At 44.7% G+C, this 24,927-nt stretch overlaps 1 protein-coding gene across 3 annotated transcripts; it reads right to left on the reverse strand.

Annotated features, from left to right (window-relative positions):
• Positions 1-10,135: 10,135 nt before the first annotated feature.
• LAPTM5 (lysosomal protein transmembrane 5) lies at positions 10,136-23,749 on the reverse strand. Of its 3 annotated transcripts, none has more exons than XM_072355500.1 (8): positions 23,411-23,749; positions 18,561-18,654; positions 15,021-15,097; positions 14,276-14,404; positions 13,677-13,802; positions 13,505-13,600; positions 11,510-11,602; positions 10,136-10,921 (listed from the first exon to the last, which is right to left on the reverse strand). In XM_072355500.1, exons 1-8 carry the CDS (start codon positions 23,489-23,491, stop codon positions 10,847-10,849), a joined length of 771 nt encoding a protein of 256 aa, XP_072211601.1. In that variant the 5' UTR covers positions 23,492-23,749; the 3' UTR covers positions 10,136-10,846. The 3 variants fall into 3 exon arrangements, with proteins under 3 accessions (XP_072211601.1, XP_072211602.1, XP_072211603.1); XM_072355501.1 differs by having other exon boundaries at positions 13,677-13,799; positions 23,411-23,612; XM_072355502.1 differs by lacking the exon at positions 18,561-18,654 and having other exon boundaries at positions 23,411-23,592.
• Positions 23,750-24,927: the final 1,178 nt, after the last annotated feature.

The following is a 24,927-nucleotide window of genomic DNA, read 5'->3' on the forward strand; positions in this document are numbered from 1 at the left end:
CACGAATCATGACTCCCAGACTAACTAACCAACATAACACAATCCAGTCTTCTGTTTTTCAGCTAGTGGCACTAATAATGAAATAGAGCAAAGACCAGCACAGCTTTATGTCTGTGAGCTGGTGAGGGAGAACACAATAGAGAGATGTAGAACCACGCAATTGATAGTTAATCTCTACAAGCCAAATGCAAGGCATGAATATCCACTCTAAAAGATAAATGGCATAAATAGGAAACATTAGCAATGCAAACAGCTGACTAATATTTTTCTTTCCAATTTCTCATTTTCATGCTGTTTTCCATCCTAATGTTCAGCTGTAACAAAACATAAAAAGGACTGACATTTTTTATGAATTTCAGAATGAATTGACCCATTTTCCCTACTAGATCTATAGCATTCTGGTCTTTATTTTTTTCTATCATTTAACCTGCCTCTGTAGGGTCATCAAGTGCTCTGTTAAGATCTGATTTCCGCAGAGAGGGATGATATAGGTTATATCATAAAAGAGATTTCTGTGGACAGATTTTTAAATGTGAGCTTTTGGGCCAACAAATCTGCTCTAAATTATGACATAAGTATTACAGCCAGTCCTCAGTGTGAAATCTAATGCGGCTCTCAGTCTTTCAGACACATGAAAATAAACACCCTGTGATATATCCATAAAGAATATAATCAGGTTAGTTTCCTGGGAGACATGAATGCTGAATCTGCTTCTGGCTCCCAGAAATGGCTGAACGATGTGGCATGCAGAAGAGAAGAGGGCAGCGGTTACTCCATCAAGTGCCCTAGTTTCCACTAAAACACAATATTACCTTTTCCCATAGGGGTGGCTTTCACTTTGTCACTGTAATTCACTGAAGAGGAAGGAAAAACTCACTTGGCAGCCCACACTGCAAAACCCTCCAGCAGGGGTTGGTTGTGCCCGTTTTACAGGAGTTGCAAAGAAAAATGCAAGGTCTTGCAATCAACCCTTCTACAAATAAAGCACAGATTTCCCTTTGCCACTGTGGCTAATGCATCATATCTGCTTTGAGTGAAAAAAAGCTTATTTTTTCTTTTTTTCCCTTAGAAACAGTCAGATCAGATAGGAATTTTGCAGCATCTTTTCTTTTAGTGTAGAAGCTCTGTGATAACATTTTATATCTCTCTTTCTTATGTATTTTTCTAAGAAAGTGAAGCATACTTAAGGGAAATAGAACATATTAGATGGAAGTGCTGGGATTTAGCACGCATCGGGCTCTGCAGGACGGATGGATTCCCAGGAGCTGACAGCTCTGGGTGACATCCTGACTCAGCATCGTTCATTTCAAAGTGGAATGAAACCTGAACCGAAATCCTCTGGTTTTAAAAACATCCACACCTGAAGCTGTTCAGGAGCAGCTGAACTTCATGCATCAATTTAGCAGAAAATCTCTCTCAGGGCATCCTTGCCGCATTAATTAAAAGAACAGGAAGCCTACCTAGTAATTCAGAATGAAACGCTGTTTATTTTAGAAATGGTGATTGCTCACAGTAGGGCTGGGTTGAATGAGTGCTCTGTTCGGTCTCCTGGCTTCACAGAATCATCGAATCATTTAGGTTGAAAAGATCACTAAGATCATCAAGTCCAACCATCAATCCATGCCAACTGCAGCAGTGCTTAGTGGCTCTGCATGAATATAACTCCCTCTTTGTTCGTCAGAAGAGATGGTCAGTGCATCAGGGAAGTGCCCTTCATACACAGCAGCTAATGCCACAGTCACTGGCACATCTATTTTACTTACTGTGGGCCCGGAGCTGCTGCTGTGGGGCTGAGGCCCAACCTGGTGCTGCCTTTGCTCTGCTCTGCTCAACCTCCCACCTTCGCTTCAAAACAGTGAGACAGGCAGCAGGAGTCCATCTCTATGTCTTTCTGCCTGGTGGAAAATAGTGGAGGAAGCTCTCTGCTTTTTGGTCAGAAGTTGAGTGTTGCTTCCTCCTTCAGCGCCCTGCAGTCGCCAACAGGTTGGTGACCAGAATATGGGGACAGAACCCACAGCATTCAACTCCCACTTACCTCTGGGTTGAGGAGGTGCCCCCCAGACTCCACAGCTCTGGAGGAGAAGCAGCAAAGAGAGTGACAAGGTGGAGAAAATCCCGTCCATGGCTGCTGAGGAGCCGCCGGAGGTTGGATGCAGAATGGCACACGGGAGCCTTGGCCCTGAGGTATTAACCTGCCCTTCCACGGGGAGGCATGGGGCCAGCCCCCAACACGTGTGAGGGGCTGGGGGGGGCACCGAGGGGTGAGTGAGAAGGGCTGGGAGAAAATATTGCACGAAGGTGGGGAGGAGGTGGATGTCCAGCCCTGCCAGCCCCTCCACAATGGCTCCATTGCTCCGAGAAGGGGATGGGAAGCTATAAAGGGACCCGCAGCCACGCGGTATGTAGAGAATCTGGGATGGGAACAGTGGGAGCAGTGAGGGCAGCCCTGGGGAGCTGGGGTTAGCCTGTCGACCTCCAGCTCCCATCTGCATATCTTTGCTTCCTTTGCTTAATTTGTGGGCTGGAGCTCTGTCACAGGAGGAAGGGAGAGGAAGAGGAGAGCAGGCGCAGGGGCAGTGCGTGGGATACAGAGCCAATTCCTTCCTGTGGGAAACAGTCACTGCTCTATGAAGCTGTGAGCAGAGACAGAGAGAGAAAGAACGCAACAGTCTGAGTTAGATAAATAGACAAGCAGTGTGGGATAGATGGGCAGATTATAAGTTTGATTTATTTTTAACAGAGGAGCGATCAGGTCCGTACAGTTCCAGCCACAAGAAGCCAATAATCTGAATCCACAAATAAGAGCAATGATGCTGCAAGAGAGCAGAAATCCAGTGTCTCGTTTCTGGAAGAACAGCAGAGAGATTTTCTACTAGAGTAAGACGAATTTAATGATGGGTCCACCGCAAAGCAGTGCATCTATTTTCTTTTTGTTAACTGCTGTATTACACTGACTAAAGCCCTGGATGTTGATGGATTGGTTTTTGCCCACCTTTCAGCTGCACGCTTGGAGCACTCATGCATTGCATTTGCATTGTGTTGGTGCAGCGCTGTGGCAAACCACCTGCGATCCAAAGGGCTGTTCTTCCCTCATTCAAATCCGTATTACTCCAGAAGTGCTTTGACAGACTGAGGGCTCCCAGAGAGAAGGGCTATTTGATTATGCAGAAGGGGACCTGCCCTTAGTGGTGCTGCCAGACTGTTCTTTGCTCATTCAACATTCAAACATTGATTAAAATATGTAAGGATGTAGAATGTGAGCAGGGATTAGTATAGAGAATACAAGCAGATCTTTGTGTGGACGTGTGCACGCACAAAGACACTTATATAAAGACTTTATAAAAGCTGAAGGCTGTGAGTAGATGTATGAATATGTATGTGCAAATGAAAATGCATGCTTGAAAATATGGTTGCATGTATGTGCTTACAAATCCATTTGTATATGTGCACATATATGCAGACCTAAACCTCCTCCTTGTATGATGTGTTCATAGATGCATGGATTTCTGTGAGTTCAAACGTATAAATCCAGAGTGTGCTTATAGGATATCATTTGCCCAAAGATACGTAGAACAGCTACAGACACTGACAATTAGTGGGGAATGAAGTGAAATGCAAGTGTAAAATCCCGCAGATTTAGCCTCCAGCCCTGTCTGTGATGGGGTTTCTCCTGTTGCTTTGCCATGAATACAAGGACCCATTGGTGCAAACAGTGCTTGCCATGAATAGGATCATTCAGAGCCCTCTGTAAATGAAGTCTCTATGGCTGTTCTTGCTGAAGAAAATATAAAGTTTCTCTGTGTCATTTTGCTGCTAATTAGTAAAGAAGGATAAATACATTTCAGGTGAATATTTTCACTAGCAGAGGTTGGGGCACACAGGCAGCATTAAAGCTTTGAAAATAAGGCGAGAGGCGAAGGTGTGCTGGATACTGTAGGTCTGCATTTATACCTCTGTAAGAGCAGTGTTTATTTTTAAAATATGAAACATAATTTTTCCCCAGGCCTCCAAAAACGAAAACACTGAGCTCAATATTTCAAGAGGAAAATATGCATTTAAAGCTCTTCCCGAGACCACTTGAAACGTAAACAGACAAGCCATTGATGGGCTCTTGTGCTCTCTGTTGCCCATCGTCAGATGGTTTGGATGCAGTGAGCCTGGCTGCAGTGCATGGATGTCAGAACATGGAGGGGACAATCACTGAATACACCACTGCCTTTGTTCTTTGGGTCGCCACATCTGCTGGAGCTGATGATGGGGCTGGAAAGTGCATGGCCCAGTTTAAGAATAAGAAATATGTGAAGCAAACAAACACACGGGATGTGGTCATCTGGGAAAATTGCTGGCTTCTTATTTGCCATTTAACAAGCATGTCTGTTAGAATGGGCTGTGTAAATGCTGATTCTTTCTCTAACATTATATACATAATATTTCACAGGAGAGTAGATTGCATGGAAAAAGACATGAAAAATGACATTTTAGTTCTGATAATGTAGAAATGCCTTGATTTGATGTGGCATTTGACTTTTCCAATTTCTTTTGCTCACGTATTCTCTTTAAAAAAGCTTTTTAGTTTTATATCAATTTTTCCAATAAGCACTTTTATTATGTTAGTATAAATGTCACTCTGCAATGAGCTGAAATGACCAAATCAAAATGAATCAGTCCCTGAGTCATATCCATGTCAGTGACCCAGAAGAAGGCGATGGATTCCTGTGCAAAAAAGGAAATCAGACCATGATTTCCTTCCAAATTTCTTCTAGAGCTCAGTCAGATGGCATTTAAAATATTGGATTTTCCATAGAAAGAAAGCACAGTGTTTGTGGCCCTGGACCATAAATAGTTCCTAGAGAGAGTCTGGCGATGCAGTTGAGTTGCGCCATGGAGGCACCGAGCAAGGAGAGGGCTTGGGGAGGGACGAGCAGCCAAATCCTGAGTAGTTTACTGCTGAGTTGTATTTCATTCTAAACAAACCTGGTAGCTGTAGTAAACACAGCCTTCTTGCCCTCGAGCAACCAGGAAACTCCTATGAAATACTCAGTTTTGTCTTATATTTATTTATTTATTTTCTCTTTTTCAGGCTTCCTTTGATGTTCCCATGTGTTTCCAGGCCTTCACTTTTCAAATATTCAGAGAAATAGTGACCAAAGCTGCCATTTAGTCAAAGCTCCAATTCTCATGTTTCATTCCCATGATGTTTCTTTATCAGTTACAGGGAGTGGAGGAGCTCTTCCTGGCCGGCTTCATTGTCACAAAGGATATTTACTGCAGCACTATTGTACTGCAGAAGTGATATTTGCAGTGAAGGAATTGGTGCAAAGTACAAAACAGATTATGGAAATGGTGAAAGACTGCAGAGAGACGAATGGCTTTAAATACAACCCTTTTGACAACTCGAGATCAAAAGAAGTACTGTTTATCCTTTGAGCTGCAAATGGCTGGCAAATATCCTTTTGCTCTGATGCCGTAAATAGTAAATGCTGTTTATGACTAGTCAATGTTTATGTATTTTATGGGTCACATTTATTTCAGAGGGATCATTTTTTATTTGCTGTGTTAACCTTGCCCACATTCCCCTGGGGCCAAGTTGCCTCCTGGGCGCTATTCCTGGCTCTGATGTTGGCCACCTGGAAGGGTTGGGCAGCTCGTGCCCTGCCTCCATGTCTTGAACTCTGCACCAGTGGTGCTGACCTGTCCCAGGGGCTTATAGCTGCTCTGCTAAATTGCTTGGATGAAGCAGCAATGTAAGACTTGTAAAAGTTGAAGGTCACTGTGGATGCAGCTCTTTTTCTTCGACAAATGAGTTAACATACCAACTGGACCAAGGAAAACCTTACCAAAGGACCGCGGCACAAAGGCACAGTGGTAAAGACTGTGGTATGGTCTAAGAAGAGCTATGTAACATCATTCTCAATAGCAGCGATGTTACAGAACACTGGCAGACAGAGGGATGAGGGAGATCCTTGGCTGCAGTCCATGAGGTGTCTGGCCTGATGGATGGGCACCTAGATAGGAAGCCAAAGGCAATGAAAATCTTTGGACTGATGCATGACCACACTTGTCATCTTCCGTCACTCTGGGCCAACCACTGGGAACAGCAGTTGCAGTGACTTCGTTCAACTGATGTGAGTAATTACTTTAATGAACTGTCTACAGGAAAGCTAAAGAAAAACACGTCTCGTAATGATGTTTGATTAATGCAATTATCATGGCAGCTATCCCAGGCTCTAAGTCTGATCCTGAATGGTTTGTAGGTGCCACTCAAAGCAGCAGGAATGAAGGCAGCAGGACAACCAGGCAGGGCAGTGCGGTCCCTGTGTTGTGCAGGGCGGTCTGCGGTGACAGAGTCCTGGAGAGCTGCCACATGTCCATCACCCTGGGTTCCCTCGGCTGCTCCAGAGTCGCTCAGCACAAGGGCTTGAATCAGCTTGAGGATGTGCCAGGAAATTCTGCCAAGCTGCTGTCTTTGCCCTCTTCAAGTTCTATTTATGCTCTCTTATGGACATCAGAAGACCCTTGGGATAGAGACCTTTCCATCATGGTGGATGTTACAACTAGATCTGCCTGATTTTGAGTGCTGTCGCTCCTGTTACATTATGCATGGCTTTTGCCAAGTCGCTACAAGTTGCATCATGTTTCCAGATGCTATTTCAAAGTCTGATAGAATCCAGCGCCAGAAAAATGCTTCTGATCCTCCCCAGGTTCTGCATCCACCGTATTTTCTGCTGACTTTGGTGCAGTTTACCCTCAAAGACTATTTGCAGAATCAGAGTTTCTTAGTCTAAATCTCTGACAATATATTGTGGCCTGGATTTCTGGGGCAGCCCTTACTGGTTTCCTTCACTATAAAACATTGTTGAATGTTTTGAATCGCCATCCCTGGATGTGTTTAAGAGCCGTTTGGATGTGGTACTCAGGGATATGATTTAGCAGAGGTTTATTGTTGTGGTATTGTTTTGTGGTTGTTTTTTAAGAGATAGGCTACTGGTTAGGCTGCGGTTGGACTTGATGATCTTCAAGGTCTTTTCCAACCTGAGTAATTCTATGATTCTATGATTCCTGACTGGACAGGATTGTCACACACGTGTCTACAAGGCTGTAAGTGGTGCATGGAGGGCTTCCAGCATCTCTCTTGGGTATGCAGCACTGATTCAGTGAGGTGAGCTCAAGGCTGAGGGAAAGAGCCTCAAGAAAAAACCATCAACAAAGCAAATACTTCCACAATGAAAGAGACTCAAAAATAACTACATTTAATCAGTAAAACAGATACTTCTGCTGTGACAGTGAGCACAACCTTGTCTCTTCCAGCCATGAAGTCTACCTGCAGGCAGTCTTCATAGACATAGGCATGGGCTGCTGTTTGGACTAGATGATCCTAGTGATCTTTCCAACCTTAATGATTCTGTGACTTGCTTGGACCTCTAGAGGCAGACTGAAGCAAATAACCAACTGAAGGCAATGGAATGAGGATGCCACTCTTGGCTCTCAGTCGAGTTAGAGAGTTCTCTTAGTTTCTTGTAGCATCAGAGTAGTTCTCTCTACTGTGTTCAAAATACGTCTTATATACCGTTTATTTACAAGCAAGATGTTCCTGTTCCTCTAACAGTTCCTCTAATCAGTTAATTGGTCCCAGCTTCTCCCAAACAACAGTGATAAAGGATGAAAGGTTTTTTAAAGTAACAGGATTAACAATGCATATCAAAAGAACCTCCTGTCTACCCTTGGACGCAAACAGACACTGCTTGCTCTTGTCTCACCTTTGTGATAAGGTCTATCAAAGAGTCTGATAAGCTCTTTGGTGACTTGCTCACAGTTACATCTTCCCCCACAGATGCCTAGAGAAGAACAATAAATTGAACCCAAGGGAAGTGTTCAAAGCAATGTGAAAGACAATACAGACCTATTTCTACTCATGTGAATCACTTCTCTCCAGCCAAGTTTCTTAATTTCCTCTCTGCAAAAGGGGAAGTGGGAGTGACATAAATAAAACCAAAACAAAAGAAGTCCTGTTTCAGGTCAGATGAAGGAAATCAAAGTCAGATGGGGAATCTGATGGACATCTTGACTCCTAGAGCACACCTGCCTCCATGAGATGCTGCTTATGGAGGAGGTCCTGTCCCTCTCACACCTAACCTGTCAGTGCTGACATCATCTGCTCAATCTTCTGTCTGTATCAAAGAATTGCTGCTCATTTTTCCACTGCACTGAAAAAAAGAAAAGAAAAAAAAGGAAGTGTGGAGCAGCATCAAGCATACGAGTGTGAATTGGTTCTAAACCTATTTTGGAGACTCACATCAGTAAATCAATTTAAAGGAAAGAAACCTGTGTAAGAGTAACATATTAAAAAGAGCCTTTTATCAGACTCAAAACCAGCATTGATAGTGCCATCGTCTGACTTCTTAGAAATCTTGTGACAGCTTGTGTTTTGTTTGTGTTGGCCAAATCTTCTAACATTGCAGAAAACCCAAACGATTTCCCGTCTAGAACTCAGACCCCAACCTGGCTGGAAACTCACAATAAATCTATACATTTTATCAGATTTCATGGTTTTCTGAGTCAGGCTTTCACAGGGAACTATTCTGAGCCCCATAGAGGAAATACTGAATGAAGCAGAGAGATAATTTAGGTTGCTAAGAACCAAGAAACATCAGGTTCATTTCATAGATCAGGTGATTTCATAGAACACCTGAAGGCTCAACTCCTCCACATTCACTTTGTAACCAACCCCATCCCTTCTGGCAGTGCATTGAGCCTATTTTGGTTGGACTTGATGATTTTGTTTTCTAACCTTAATGATTCTATTATTTTCTATTTTAGCTACTTTGGTTAAAATGCAGATCAGACTTTGAACCAATTAAAGAGATTTAAAAAAGGATCTTTAACACCATTCAGTTAGATAAGAAGGATGGAATGCCCCCACTGTGACCTAGACTGACTTGAGCAGTGGGCCCAGGTGAACCTCATGAGGTTCAACAAATCCAAGTGCAATGTCTGCACCTGGGTTGAGGCAACCCCCACTACAGATACAAGCTGGGAGATGAAAGGATTGAGTGCAGCCCTGCTGGAGAAGACCTGGGAGTACTGGTGGATGGGAAGCTGGATGTGAACCAGCAGTGTGCTCTCACAGACCAGAAAGCCAACCATATCTTGGGCTGCATCCAAAGCAGCATGGCCAGCAGGTCAGGGAGGTGCTCCTGCCCTTCTGCTCTGTGCTGTGAGACCTCACCTGGAATATTGCTCCCAAATGTGGAGTCCTCAGTACAGGAGAGACATGGAGCTGTTGGAGTGTGACCAGAGGAGGGCCACAGAAAGGATTCAAGGGATGGAACACCTCTCCTATGAGGACAGATTGAGAGCTGGGGCTGTGCAGATGGAAAAGAGAAGGCTGTGAGGTGACCTGAGAGTGGCCTTCAGTATCTAAAGCAGAGTGACAGGAAAGAAGGCAACGACTGCTTTAGCAGAGCAGAAGAAAGAGAAATGGTTTCAAGCCTCAAGAGGTTAGATTTAGGTTGGATGTAAGGAAAAAACCTCTTACAGTGAGGGTGGTGAGGCAGTGGCACAGGTTGCCCAGAAATGTGGTGGATGCCCCTTCCCTGGAGACTTTCAAGGTGAGGCTGGATTGGGCCCAGGGCAACCTGATGGAGCTGTGCATGTCTCTGCTCATTGTGGGGCAGCTGGACTAGATGGGCTGTAAAGGTCCCTTCCAACTCTAAGGATTCTATGATTCTTTGATCACACTGATCACATCGGTGTTCAGCCTGGTTTTCAGGAGTATAACAAGGAAATCACTGCTTTTCAACGATGAAAAGCAGCTCAGGTATATGGTCAATATCATTATCATCACCATCTCTTTTAGTCATCAAATGAACAGTGGCAAATCATTCACTGAAGTTTCAGAGCAGAACAAGAATCTTAGGCTTTGTCTTACAATGTAGATGATGTTGGAATAGTTGTTACTGAGCAGATTACACTTTTGAAAAGGCAGGGAGCCATCCAAAAAAGTAATTTAGCAGATACTAAATTCCAGCTACCAACTGTCAGCGACATCATTCACCAGCATTTACACAGACTGACCTGTGCAGTCAGCATGGGTCATGAATGCGCCAACCCTTCAGAAATCAGACAGTAAAAGATTGAAGCTGTTAACAGGGTTTTTATTATTGAAACTCATCTTTCAAAGTCACAGTGAAAGCAAAAAAGTAGAAAATAATAAAAAAAAGCAAACTCTTGGGTATAAAATGGCAGAGCGACACCGTCACAACTCCAGCATGTTTGATATGCTGGAATACAAACTCAATCATGGTAATAAGCAGATAGAATGAGAGTGTGTTGTTGAGAACTTCATTCTTTTGCTAACTCCTTTCCCTTAGGTCCTCATTAAAAGATGCTAGTAAGCATAGTATACACCAGATTTGGGCTACCTCAGAAAGCAGAAAAAAAGGTTATTGCCTGTTTTTCCCCTCATTCTACTTCTTAAATGCCTCAGCTGCTGGGTTAGAGATGTAGGACAGATAAGAGACAGCGTCCTGCTGGGGTAAATAAGCCTACCAAGGGATCCAGGCCAAATACCTGGCAGATGTCAGAGCCCAGTGATGGGAACCTGTAAGATGCCTGGTGCCAAGTTTATTAAAATCAGCACTGCAACTCAGTATTACCAGCTCAAAACTGTCAATGAGGCACCAGCTCCAGTGTTTCATCACTGCTCTTCATGGGCTCATAAAGCGAGCTAGAGTGCAACAAGCTTGATGCTGCTGCAAAGTGAGGGCTTCTCAGTGAGGCTGAGTATCTGACAGAAGGGACAGGAGGCACCAACAGCAGAACTCTGTCTTCCCTCCATGAACAGAGCTTAGACTGCTACATAGGGTGGTGGGCACTCCTTAGAAGGCAACTCCAAGGCTTCTTCATAAGATGGCAGCACGGCCTGAAAGAGAAGACCATCAGTCATACTTTGGATGCACGAAGGGTTCCAAATGGCCTTGATCTTGGATATGTTTCTCTTCCTCAAGTATCTTTCATTTTTTGAAGGCCTTAAATTTCCCTTCTTTGTGTCAGAGCAGTTGGATGCTGCTATTGGAGATCACCAATAATTTACATAAGGACATTCATTTAAACAAAGGGTGATACACCAAATCTCTCAGATACTGATCCAGCAAAAGGTGGAGGCAAACTTAATTTGAAACATGAATGACACTATCAGGCACAGAAACAAAAGTTGATCTGAAATTAAAAACACACCTTCAAGTCAGAGATTGAGTGATATGTTCCCATTTATTTACTTTGCCCAAAGTCTGATTATCAGCTTCCTTTGCAAACACAATTACCTCTGGAAGGTTTTACAAAGGAGTAAATTTAAAGGAATTTTACATAATTAGGAATTGATTTTTAATACCTGTTAATGCACATTTGAAGTGCTGGCCTGTCTCTCATACCACCAAAGGAGCAAACATAAGGATCATGAAGCATCACGCTATCTAAACCATGACTTTTCATGACATAAACCTTTACTCACCTTCTCAGCTGCCTGTGAGTCAACCTTCACCTCCTCTCTCTTACTGGCTTTAATGTACCTAAAGCAGTTCAGGACACATTTGAACATATAGGCCTGAAAAGGAAAGAGAAAGGGAAGTCTGCCTTGGCACCGCAGGTCAACAAGAGCATTTCTATGTTTGCCATCATCCTACCACTATCTTTCTCTTAGCTGAAAGCCTTGAGAGAAGCCTGACACTACATATCCCAAGCCTTTAAATTGGTCTGTCCTGATCCCTCGTTGGAAGTGTGGCAACTCCATCTGCTCAGAGCAGCACACTGGTGTGAATTCAATAGGACTATAGCACATTTAAGGCTGCTGTGTGCCCAATGTCATCATGCAGGAAAGGAAAACACGCCAATTTTCATCTTATTTTTCTGAGCAAGCTACGAAGTCTGGGTGTCTCAGAAACACATGGATGGGTACAACATTCACCTCCCAGAGATCCAAGGCCCCCTTGTCAACTAGGACTGACCTCAAAGGACGTCTTATTCAAGAAAACTTTGTGTTTCCATTAGTGTCAGTTTTCTGACAGGCCTGCCTTGCACCTTGTGGTGTTACACAATGCGGTAAATGGAGAGATTTTCTGAGAAAAATGGATCGATTGACAGATTGTGGCACCAGAAAATAAGCAAGGCCTGTGAAACATACCATGTGAAATAAATATTTTCCCTGCGCTGTGCAGTGAGGCGAAGTCATGTGTCTCTTGTTTTCATTGGCATAAGGCTGTACTTTAAAAACAGCTGGCATTTGCTAAGGAACACAGGGAGTTGTATGTCCCAGGAACAGGCCCTGTAGCTTAGGATTTCCCATAACAATGAGGACTGTTTGCCTTGTCAAAAAGCCAAGACAAAGAATGAGAACAAAGAATGGAGTATCTGAGTTGAGGGAATCTGTCTCTCAAATTGACTTATGGAGATGAGAAGGTAAAACCTTCTTTGACCACCTCCAGGGAACACTGCAAAAACCTTCCCATACCATAAGCTTCTTCATATAGAAGAGCAAAACATGCAATACCCTGAAGCTATCATGATTTGCTGTACCAAAAAAACCCACTCAACTCCCAAGTAATCCCCAAATAAATTTTATAAAATTACGATAATTAAAGAAATATATATTTATGCTTATTTTCTTTGATTTTGCAATAGCTAGCCCTGTAGGAAATTCAAACCAACTGATCTGCCAGGCCACACGGCCAGCTGGGTTGCAGAGTTACCTCCACTATTACTGATCAGCTTATGCAAACATTAAGATATGCTGAAGTCACATTTGCAGAGCATTGCACAGGAATCTCCATTCCACGCTGTTTGTTCAGGCCACCTGGGAAGAGTCTAGATAAAAAGAGAATTGCTTTCCAGCTAACAAGTAGCAATTGTCACTGTGCAGAATCTGCTCTCTACCTGGAGAGATGCAGTTTTCTTTTCGAAACCTCTCAGTGAAAAATCTGTTCTCTGATCCACTGAAGCAAGAAGAAGAGAAACCCTCTCACTGTGCAGCAAGTCTCACATGATGCAGTTCTCTAAGGTGTAAGCAGAACCCAGCAGCTCATTGCTTTTAATTAAGTTTCAGGACATCTGACTGCATAACTCTGTTTGCATCAGCACAGACACAGCAACTTACCCAAGTGGAAGATCCAACCTGCTGCTTAACGACCTCACTGATTTTGTCGTACAATAGCAGAAGAGTTTCCTACAATTCATTTTCAAACATCTTATCCTTATAGAGATGAATGGCCAGTCATAGTTCTCGAATGCAGGGGGAGCTTCCTTTATAACTCACACCCTCAGAATCATAAGAGAGATCTGATTATCAGACCCTCACTGAGGCATAGCTCCTATTGCTCCCAAGGGGAGACCCCAGCAGCTTTCTATGGCTCTGGCAGATTTGAGAGAGAAGTAAAAGCCACTTCCTACTATCCCTCGGGCAGCAAAGCTTCCTTTCTGCCCTCACTGCTCACCACACTCTGCAGCCATTTACCTTTACGAAGAGGACAGCAATGAACGCAACAGTGAAGGTGACCATCACTTTGGCATATTCCTGTGTTGGTAACTTCTCCAGGGCTGGCAGAAAGCCCTGTGAAAAGAGGGAGAGGGTCTCAGTCAAACACTTGTCCCCTCTGCCAGGGTCACACAAGGTGCTCACCACCTACTCTGTTGTCTGCAGACTTGAGGCTGAGGTAGGTGGGAACCTCCATGTAGGAGCTGCAGAGGGTCAGGATGCTCAGGCAGAAGTCCAGCAGCTGCAGAGCCAGGAAAGGGGTCTTCAGGTGTTCCTGCTGTGCAGACAAAGGGCAGGGGACAGGATTATATCTACAGGACCTTTATAGATTTTCCTATTTACATGGGCTTGTGCTCCATCATCATTTACAGCCTAAGTTATTTGGGATTTGGGGCTCGATGTTATTTAAGGTTCTTTCGAACCTCAGCCATTCTATTAGTTAATTCATTTATATAAACCATAATACTGGGCAAACTGGGTTGGTTTCTACCAGCTCTTCGGAAGAAGTCTCTAGATGCTGCAGTGATATTCCTGACTTACCTCACAAATATCACCCCAGATCCCCGAGGCAGAAAGGAAAACCAACAGCAAGTGTCTCTGAAGTGGGAAACCCAATTTTGTCCCTGCTATCACCAGTTGCCCTTGTGGACCTTCTAACTCCCAGAGATTGCAGCCACCGTAGGAACAGCTTCATCATGAAAATCCATCCCATAAAGAGCAAAGAGCATCCTGACATGACCTGTTACCTACCGTGTGTCTGAGGGATGACACTGAAACCATGGCTGGGACTTGGATGTAGGAACTGAACATTGTTAGGAGGCTGAGGAGAAAGTCCATGACTTGTAGAGCAAGGAACGGGATCAGGAGGCGTTCCCTCTTCTGTGAGAAAAATCAATGTGAGTTATTTCTGTTCTGAACGGGAGAATGAGCCCAGCCATCAATACCTAAAACAACTCATGTTAAAGTACTTCACGAACAAAACCTCTCCTGGAATTTCTGCATCTAATTCTAGAGATTGGGATGACCATGGCAGCTTCAGTAACAGTGAAGGGCATCAACATTAATTCTTTTTCCTACTCTGCACTGAAAGTTTCTGTGAACTTTCACTACGTGACCTTTATGTTTGATCCCATCAAATCAGTTTCCATTAGTTGTTCAGCTGCCCCAAGCTTTCTGCTGCAAAGAAAGTTGGGTTCTCAGATCAGCACATGGTCATTTCTCCTCTAAATAGGAAGGGAATCCTCCTGTAAAAGGGGACTTATGGTTCCCCTCCAAGATCTGACCTGTACAAGAGTATGGAAATGAGGCAATAGAGCAACATTTCCAAATAAGAGTATTTCTACCCCACAACACAACAAATAAACCTTATTTAAATGTCAGTCTAAGCAAGCCTGGCAACATTATGGTCATACCTCAACACTCAGTGAGCAATCTCCAGTCCCCAGTAGCAGAGAGACCCCAGCAAGCAGCTAAATGATATTTGTGGAGAACGTACCTTCAACACCCCGAAGAGGAGGTTGAAACTGATGACAAACAGCATGATGATCAACAGGAAACTGGTGGTGACATCAGCTAAAAGCGACAACATTAATTTCATGTTACTATAAGCTGGAGCCTAATGTCCACCTCCCACATTCCCCCATATTAAAGTAAAACAAAATGAAAACTGGAATGAGGTTTTAAGCAATGTCCAAAAACTCTGGTCAGGAAATTATTTTGAGACTTAGATAAACTAATAAACAGCAAAAGCTGTGGAGAGATCTAGGAGATACTCAAGAAAGGAAGAAGATTCAACCACCCAACAGTAGCATGGACCATAGAGCTGCATGGTGAAATACTTCACCTCCGTCCACTCTCTGCAGTTGCAGAATGCAACAAGCTCCTTAGAAATATAGATGAATGAGGAGAAACAAGGGAATTTTGCTTTTACTTACATCTTGTTAAATAAATACTGAATTTATTTCTTTTTTTAGCCACAACATAGTGAGAACTGAAACATGGTAGAAGGCTTAGGAAACAGCAAAGGAAACCCCAATCCAAAAAGAGAACAGAGGAGAATGGATAGAAGGAGTTTGTAGGAGTTGCTGCTGGCACGGCATATGGCAGAGCCTCTGCAGAGCTGTGCTGGACATCTGCACTGCCAGCAAGAAATGCCAGATAGTTAATGCCAACCAAATAAGCCCTCCCAACAAGCAGAAAAGCAGAGAATTTATTTACTAAATGTCTATATTTGATTGACTTCATATCAGGATTTATGTCCTGTAATGTGGCCAGGAGAGGCTTTGAGTGACTCGTAATATTTTTGATGAATGCCAAGAAACTCCTTTCTGTTCTATGGCCCAATAAATGGGTTTGGGAAGTGCAAGCAGGACTTGTAATGCTGTGGTTTAACAGAGCATTGAAATGTGAACCTGGCTCTTCCAAATTGCAACTGAATGTTCCAAAATGCCACACGACCATTTGTCTCCTGTTCCTTCTGCCTGGCCAGATTAATCTTGTTTTACTTCTTAAACACCAGGTGTTAAAGTTAGACCTGCTTTAGACCAGTTAACATCCTGACGTTGATCCCACTAAGCTTCAGAATGAATAGATGAATAGAATATTGGATATTCTTCCTGTTTTAGTGTTGTATTTTTAGTAGATCTACGAATCTCTTGATCAGCTTCTACTGAAAAGCAGCTTTCAGAGGAGTGCTCTTGGTGCTGCCCTGCTTGCAGCATCCTGTAAACCAAGGCAGCAAGGAGAGGCTGCTAGGAACAGAGCATTTCTCCTAAAGACAGCTGATCTTGTCATCCTCCACACTGTCCCAGCAATGGCAAAATCAATCCTAGTTCTCCTTCCTGGGTAACTACTAGTCAGTGAGCCTCAACTCTGAGTCTGGGAAGATCATGGAGCAGATCCTCCCAGAAGACATGTTAAGGCACATGAAGGATCAGCAGGTGATCTGAGACAGCCAGCATGGCTTCAGCAAGGAAAGGTTGTGTCTGACCAATCTGGTGGTCTTCTATGGTGAAGTGATGGCACTGGTGGACAAAAGAAGGGCAAGTGATGCCATCTACCTACACTTCTGCAAGGTCTTCGACAAGGTCCCCCAGCACATCTTTATTTCCAAATTGGAGAGTTATGGATTTGAAGGGTGGACTATTTGGTGGATAAGGAATTGGTTGAATGGTCCCAGTCAGATGACAGTGGTCAATGACTGTATGTCCAGTTGGAGGTGGTGACCAGTGGTATCCCTCAGGGGTCTGTCTTGGGGCTGATGCTCTTTAACATCGCTACCAGTGACACAGATGATGGGATCAAGGGTATCCTCAGCTGATTGCTGATGACAGCAAGATGAGTTGATACAGCAGAAGGAAGATATGTCATCCAGAGGCACCTTGACAAACTCAAAAGATAGGCCCACGTGAAGCTAATGAGGTCCAACAAAGAAAAGAGCAAGGTATTGCACTTGTGTTGGGGTAAACCCAAGTATGTACACAGACTGGGAGAACTCCCTGACAGCATCCCTGCTTTGGTTTCCTGGTAGATGAAAAACTTAATGAGCCAGCAGTGTGCACTTGAAGCCCAGAAGGCCTATGGTACCCTGGGCTGCATGAGAAGAGGGGTCACAGCAGGGCAGGGAGAGGATTGTTCCCCCTTACTCTGCCCTTGTGAGGCTCCATCTGGAGTACTGCAACCAAGTCTGGGGACTCCAGCACAGGAGGAAGTGAAGCTTTGGCAGAAGGTTTAGAGAAAGGCCACAGATATGGTCAGAGGTCTGGAGCATCTCTCTATGAAGACAGACTGAGGGAGGTGGGTTTATTCAGCTTGGAGAAGGGAAGGCTGCTGGGAAACTTCATTATGGCCTTCCAGTATTTAAAGGGAGGTTATAAACAGGAGGGAAATCAACCTTTTACAAGGACAGACAGTGATAGGACAAGGGGGAATGGTTTTAAACTTGACACCCCTTCCAACCCAAGCTATTCTATGATTGTTATCTACAAATAGAACAGCCTATACTGAGGACATCCACAGAACCTCTCCCCACACTGTTCTCCAGCTCTTCCATCCAGGTTCTGAAGTCAAATTGAACTTCTTATACTGCTTGGCTGCCTTGTTTCCCTGCTTGTTTTTGGGAATAGAAGAGTTGCACTGTCTTTATTCCAACTGTAATTAGAAAGTGCTCTCCACCTCTCAGTCAGAGCCCTTTGAAACACTTGGGAGGAGAAGCCAAGTGGAAGGGGGAAGCTCTGCAGAAAGCAATCATGCAAGTTGGGTATTGAGTTCCCTCCAATGCACCCTGATTTCTCCTCCACTTTCTGTGCATTTCTGCAGCTCGGGGGAAGGAAACACTGGAAAAGCAGGGGATGGGCAAATCCTTCCTGCTGTGGGCTTTTTTTCCTATGTGGTTCCTTATGGCTTTGTATGGTGAGGCACTGCAGGGCAGAGGACTCTGATTTCCGCCATCCTGAGCACAGTGCAGAAGGGGAATCTCAACCTGTGGTTTTACAGCAGAAAGTGACTAAGAAAAGGAAAAAGCACCCTGCATCTGTTCTCCCCAACTGCTTCATGCAAATTTTTATTATTATTATTATTATTATTATTATTTATGGCTAAGTAATATTTGTGGTTGGGGGAGCTGTTTTCTTTTAAATTTTGAGCTTTAAGATTTTCTTTTTCTCACCCCACACGAAATGTGTAGGAATTCAGTCATTTGTGACAAATGTGATGTTGGGACTGTATGTGAGATATGGAACAGCACGGCTGCTTCTTGCAGGCAACTCATGGCATGCCCAAACCACCAGGGATGTGGGACAAAGCAGCTGGAGTTGGAAGGGTGATGGTACAGCTGCCAAGAGAAATGGTGGAGTCACCGTCCCTGGAGGCGCTCAAGAAATGTGGAGATGTGGCACTGAGAGATGTGGGGATGGGTTGGGGCTGGACGTGGTGATCTTGGTGGTCTTCACAAACCTTAATAAAAGAAAAACCTAAAAGAAAGGTCAATGTAGGACCCCATTGTTCCCTGCTCCCTTCCAGCATCCTGACCACCTACCAATTTTGTAGTAATCCTTGCCCAGGTCTTTGCAGTAGCCCTTCCTACTCGCCACCTCCAGGGAATACTCGATCAGCAGCAAAACGCTCATCACCTAGGAGAACAAAGGCAAAAGGCACAATGCAGCCCACTGCAGACCAACTTGCTTTTGACAAATCTGTTTCCAAGGAGCATGCAGTGGCTGCAGCCCTAAGTACAGGGTGGCTCTCCAATGGCATTTTGAAGTGATACCACACTGAACCTAACTGGATGGATTTTCTCTCATTTCTCCCCAAAGAAAATAAAAAATGGTGCAAACATGTTTCCATCACCCCACCCAGTCCAGCACTGGGAGCACACGTTCATCATGCTTGAGGCACTGAAAAAAAGACAATCAGTGAAGAAGAGGTCATTGGGAAGAGGTGAGTGAGGGAAGGTATTTGTCTGCTCTGCACTGGAGTTGTCCTGTGATGATGCAGAAAGGAAGTCTGTATCTGACACCACAATCAGCACAAGCATCGTACTGTGTAGCTGAAACAAGTTGTCCACAATAGCTGCCACAGCCTTCTGTGTTAACACTCACTTAAAGAAGTGACGCAGGCAAAGAGGAAACTGAACTGTTGTGGTTGTGCTCCTGCTTGCAAACTTTGTGTGTGGGCAACAGTGCAAAACAAGCAACTGCAGGAGAAGAGAAAAAGCTAAACGGTTAAGCAACCAGAAGAGATGATTTGTTCTTTTTGGGAGCTCAGGCTGCAGTAATGCACGGTCATAAACCTCCTGCTCTACAGGAGGTATTGCAGGCAAAAGAAAGAGGCATGGAGGGACAGACTTTGCAATGGGCCAGAAATGAGGAAGCAAAGCTATGAGGGCACAGCTGTGTGGCAAAGACAGGAAACAAATGTAGCCTCTTCCACTGTCTGGAGACCAGAAAGTATCCCCAAACCAAACCAATCAACCTTCTTTGCAAAACAACAAATGCTGTTTCCAGAAGAGAGCTCATTGGAATCCTTTATTTCTGATGAGTAAATGTTCCAGAAGAGATTTCACTTTCCCTGTTGCTGCTACTGGTCAAACTCCTCAAATGACAGCATGGGAAACCAGGGGAGAAATTGCTTTTTCAGGTTTCTGTTAAGTGGAGGAAAGCAGAAGACTTGAACCCAAAGCAGCCACATGTTTCCTGAAAGACAGGAGATGTGGGAGATGGAATCCCAGATGAATTCACATCCAGAGCCAAAGCTTCAGCACAGAGGACCGTCCCCAGTGCCTGTCAGGAGGACAATAAAAAAAGGACAACCCGAGATCCTTGCAAGTGTTGTAAAAACAACCAAATGAATGACAGTCCCATATCAGATAGCCAAACCAAACGTAAGCAGAAGGTTAGTGAGTAGACATTTTAAGTGAAACTTGGCTTTAAGTTAATTTTGCATAGAAACAATGAGCCACTGAACTGCAATGAGGTAAGAGACAAAGCTCTGGTGGTCATTTCTGAGCTCTCCATCCTATGAGTAAATCATGAACAGGAGATCCCTCCATCACCCACCTCTGCATTTGGCACCCCACTGCCTGGCCCATGACAACCCCATTTATTCCTGGAAACAATAGAAGGTAACTGAAGCCCCACAGTGATGCTAAGAAGTTGGAGGAAGGTTGGTGACATCACCAAACAGCGCAGGACAGAGGCACAGTGAGCCGTTAACCCAAAGCAGATAACCTGAGCAAGCAAAAGGGCATCTTGTAAGGCAGAAACTTAACAGCACGTTGCACGCAGCCCCCATTCCCTGGGGGATATTTGCTACAGCTATGGTAGGGTTAAGCTGCTGTAAGAGGCTGCTTTGGGTACTTTTTATTTGCTGAAACCCGTGCAGCTTGACTAATCTCCCAATTATTTATATGTGTGCACATGGCCTTGGTGTGACACGTGCTCCTTTTCATCAGGCAAAGAGCCTGATGCTGCAATGAGCAGGGGTCAGCGGGGGCATGAATGTGCTCTGAGGGTTCCTGACTTCTGTGCATGCAGGGTGATGACACCTGGCGCTGTGATGTCAAATGCTGCCTCATATAAGTGCTTTACTTTCAGTGCTTCACTTCTTCTTACTTTAATTTGAAAGTGGTTGCTGTGGTTCAGAGCATTTAATCTTTTCCTTCCCGCTGCTTCTTTTTCCCTCCCTGTTCATGTGATAGAGATGCTCTGGGAGTATGAGGGAACATCCCAGGGCAGCCACAGCCTGCTGACAACACAGCTTCATGCCAACATGAACCATGGCCACAGTGAGGGCTGGACCTGGGGAAGATCTCAGAGATGGAGCTCTGCTCATGAAGCACCAAAGCTCAGCTATGACAGGTCAACGCAACGAGATGCCACTTTCCAAGACCTTTGTCTGTAGTTAAGAATGAGTAGCAAAAGAACTGTCACTTTTCTGTTTATGCACAGAAGCAACAGCCAGGCTTTGCTCCTGAAGCACCAAATAACTTGGGAGTCTCTTCTTGTCAATGAGCAGGAGGACAAATTCCTCCATGCTTCCTTTTGAAGTCACTACCCGACACCTCCTGAAGCTTTGCTAATCACACAACTGTCCCCTCCTCATCCCCCTCCTTCTCCTTCCCCATTTGTTTGAGAACATCCACATTTATTTCAGCTGTCCACGGAGAGATCAGTAGTAAGATAGATCTAATTTATAGGAGTACAAGATATCACTAGGAAGCCTGAGAGCTTGTGTTTGATGGCATTGCTATCACCCAGCATCACTATGATTCATCACTGGGACCCACAGCAATAATTTATATTGATACAAACGAACAGTATTGATGTGGCAAATCATCCGTGTCACCGAGTTATAAATTCCCTTTACCCTTTCCCTCCCTCTGCCAAGCTGCAACAACGTAAAATCATAAAAGGCAGAGAAAGGGTAGGAAATATGAAAGGATGCTGCTATTCTTCTGTGTTATCTCTTAAAGTAGTATGCTAAGACCATCTACTGCAAAATACAGTGGCAGTCTCCTTCCTGAGAACACTGTGAAGCCTCTCCCCAAGGCTCTGCCTTTTGCTGTTCAAAGCTCAACTGGAAGTCTTCGACATGATTTTTGCAACAAGAAATCTTCCACATTATGTCATTGGAAATGAAGGTTTCCCCGTTGGCCAACAGCACCATGAGCTGACCTCATTCTCTTCCAGTAAATGCTGGTGCAAACTGGGAATATCTACTGGCACCACAGTTAAACAATTGTTAGAAAAATGTGTTTTGTTTCGAAGCATTTGGAGGAGCACAGAGCAGGGTTTGTGATTCACCCTCCAGCTAGGAAAGATTACTTCCCTTTCTCTCTGTGCATCTGATTCTCCACTGGCACCAGGCAGCTTGCACCACGTGCCATGCCTGTAGCTCCTTGTCATGCGTTTCCTCCCTTTAATTTAGCCACTTCCTCTTCAAACCTTGGGAGTGCTTCCTATGAGGGTCCCATTTCCAAGTAGGCCATGACCATCCCTCCGCGATGGCTCTTTGTTTAATTGGTCATCAGAAATTGCTTCTGCTCTGCTGCAAACTCTCCGCTTTCATATGGTTCAGTTTTTGTCATTTGGGGTCAGAAGTCTGCACAAGAGATGCAGCAATTCCTGTTTCTTTAAAACAGTGAGATGATGAGCTTTGAGTCTGTGGTGAAAGAAGAGAAGCCTGCCTGGGCTGTAATCTAGATGCTCAAAAAGCAGAAGGCAAAGGAGGATATAAAATTGCAATCTCATCACATTTCAAGGACCCCAAATGATTAAAAATTGGCATTGGAAATGCCATTGCAGCACCTGGATTCCACATAGTGCCAGGGGGAAGCTCTGCTGTTCTCAGCTGGTGTGGGACTATTTTCTGTGACCATTAATGGCACAGCTACACAGGGAGTGGTGGAGCCAATGTCCCTGGGGGTGTTCCAGAGCCATGGGGATGTGGCACTGAGGGACGTGGTCGGTGGGTGTGGTGGGGATGGGTTGAAGTTGGACTTGATCTATAATCACCCTTTGCTGAATGCTGTCACTTTATCCCACTGTCCAAATCAGCAACTAAACCCGTCTCCAGTTTCTGTTGCCTTTCATTGCATGAGTTCAGTGCTCCACCAATGGACACAGGGATGGCATTATGGGAGTCAAAGCTGCTACATCACCTCATGCTGGACCCCAGTCTCAGCTTTGTGTGAGCAAGAAGAAGGCTGTGGTATGGTGAGGGCATATCTGGCCTGCTCCAGCTGCAAGAGGAGTGCTGTAGGGACCATGACACGTCCATGCCAAGCACATCCTTGTGGGTGACAGTTCCCCTCACTGCACTTCTTTGCATGGAGAAAGGTCGGGTCCCCATTAGATGTTATCACACCGCATGCTCCTAATGTGTGACTGTGCACACCCAGTGCAGCAGAAGAGATTATTTTAAGTGTGCGTTCTCCATGCAAGAAGCCACATCCTCAGTATGACGTGAGGCCACCTGAAAGCACATCTCTGCAGCCTAAATGGGGGGTGAAATGTCTCCGAATGGGGGAAGAAACGTCCCCGAATGTTCCCTGTGCTGCCTGTCTGCAGCCAGCAACTCCAGGCAGCTGCACCAGATGTCTCCCTGCATGAGCAAGAGCTCCTGAATTGGTTTCCATGAGCTCCAAAGGGTAGAGCTGGGGATAACAGTTTTAGAAGATACAACTGTAATAAACTTCTTCCTGCTCGCCCCTCCCCTCCCGCCTGACCTCCCTCTTTGTACATTCCCCTTGAATCATCTGTCTTTTGGTTTTGGCAAAACATGAAAGTCAATAGTCAGGGAACTCCACGGCCTGCAGTGCTCGTACCTTCTGCAGGCATTGCTCCCATGCTTCTTTTGTTTCCCTCCATCCCCCATTCTGTCACTTACCATGTGGAAGATCCCGAGAGCAAGAGTTGCTGTCTTGATGTTGAAGAAGCAGCATTTTGGGGGCTTGTTTTGGGCAGTCATGTTGGGATCCCTCTGCTCTGCTGGGAGTTGCAGCAGTTCAGTCTGCAGCAGCCACCTCTCTGGAGAGCAGAGCGAGCAGCGCAGTTCAACTTCCTTCCTGGTCTATAAATGTGTTAAGTCATCCACATGGTCACATGAGGTCTTTGATTTCTCAATAAGAAAGCAAAAAATGACGATGCTTTTCTAACAAATCTTTAACTGCTTGCGCATCCCTGATGGCAAATGTGAGCTCAAAGCTGCTTCGGGCAGGTAGTGAGCAGGGTGTAGGGGGGCAGTGGGCTTTCTCCTAGAAAAACCACTGGAAATAAAGCAGGGGGCCAAGAATGTCACCTTACACTTGACCCACTGTTTTTGCAGTGAGACATCCAAATTCCTGCACTTGAAGCAGCTGGTTCCTTGCCAGCAAAGACACCACTCCCTGCAACTGCTGATCCTGAGCAGCGCTGTTCCTGGGGCTGCAGCAGTGGGGCCACCAGAGATGGGGTCTTTGGCCACTAGACTGATAGATCTGCTTCTGGGTTGGGTAAGGAACATGAAGCAGCAATGAGACCTGAGCCCATGTGGCAGCCATTGTGCAGTTTGTCCAGCGGAGGTGGAATCGTATCTTTGTATAATAAGAATCATTTGCATTGGAAGGAACTTTTGAAGGCCATCTAGTCCAGCCCCCCTGCAATGAACAGAGACATCAAGGTGCTCAGAGCCTGGTCCAGCCTGACCTTGAGTGTCTCCAGGAATGAAGTTTTGGCAGTATCAGAGGTCTAATTTAAAGCTGGCAATGTAAAAATCTGCAAAGGCTTTTAAAGAACCTCTTCTGCCTGGAAGAGATGGACTGGAAGACTTCAGTGTGGTTGAGTGGATGCTCATGGAGGTTCTACAGAGATGAGCTTATAGCCATAGCTTTGTGCTGCAATGGACCATAGAACCTCAGAATGGTTTGGGTTGGAAAAGACCTTAAAGATCATTGAGTTCCAGCTCCCTGCTGACTGCCACCACTCCAGTACAAATCATTTTACTTTTCCGATGGCATGACATGGCACAGTATGTCTGGATAGCAACAAGAGATCATAGAATCATAGATTTGTAGAATATCCCAAATTAGAAGAGACCCAGGAAGGATCACTGAGTCCAACTGCTGGCTCTACACAAGAATTTAAGGCACTAAGAAAACAGACACTATCTATATCTACATAGGAATAAGGAGAATACCATTGATTGGAGGTTGTGTCCAGACATTGTTCAGTCCCTGTAATTTTCAATGCCAGTATTCAGGCCAACATTATTATTATTATTATTATTTTTTTCTGACTAAACTATTCCAATCACTTCTATTCTGTTTTTCTGACCACAAACAGCACACATTCATTGTAGTATTTCATCACGGAGAGTACATTCACAGTGTAAATTGACAGCACAGATTCTTTCTCCACTTCTGTATG

This window comes from Excalfactoria chinensis, chromosome 22 (assembly GCF_039878825.1).
Source record: "Excalfactoria chinensis isolate bCotChi1 chromosome 22, bCotChi1.hap2, whole genome shotgun sequence".
In the NCBI taxonomy this organism is placed as follows: domain Eukaryota; kingdom Metazoa; phylum Chordata; class Aves; order Galliformes; family Phasianidae; genus Excalfactoria; species Excalfactoria chinensis.

What these genes read in the sequence shown, in the direction of transcription:
- LAPTM5 (XM_072355500.1), bottom strand. Translation starts at nt 23,491, where the DNA reads ATGACTGCCCAAAACAAGCCCCCAAAATGCTGCTTCTTCAACATCAAG. An exon ending in CAAGGATTACTACAAAATTG is followed by an intron (nt 15,098 to 18,560) that starts GTAGGTGGTCAG and finishes TGTCGCTTTTAG; the next exon opens with CTGATGTCACCACCAGTTTC. An exon ending in TGTCATCCCTCAGACACACG is followed by an intron (nt 13,803 to 14,275) that starts GTAGGTAACAGG and finishes TTGTCTGCACAG; the next exon opens with CAGGAACACCTGAAGACCCC.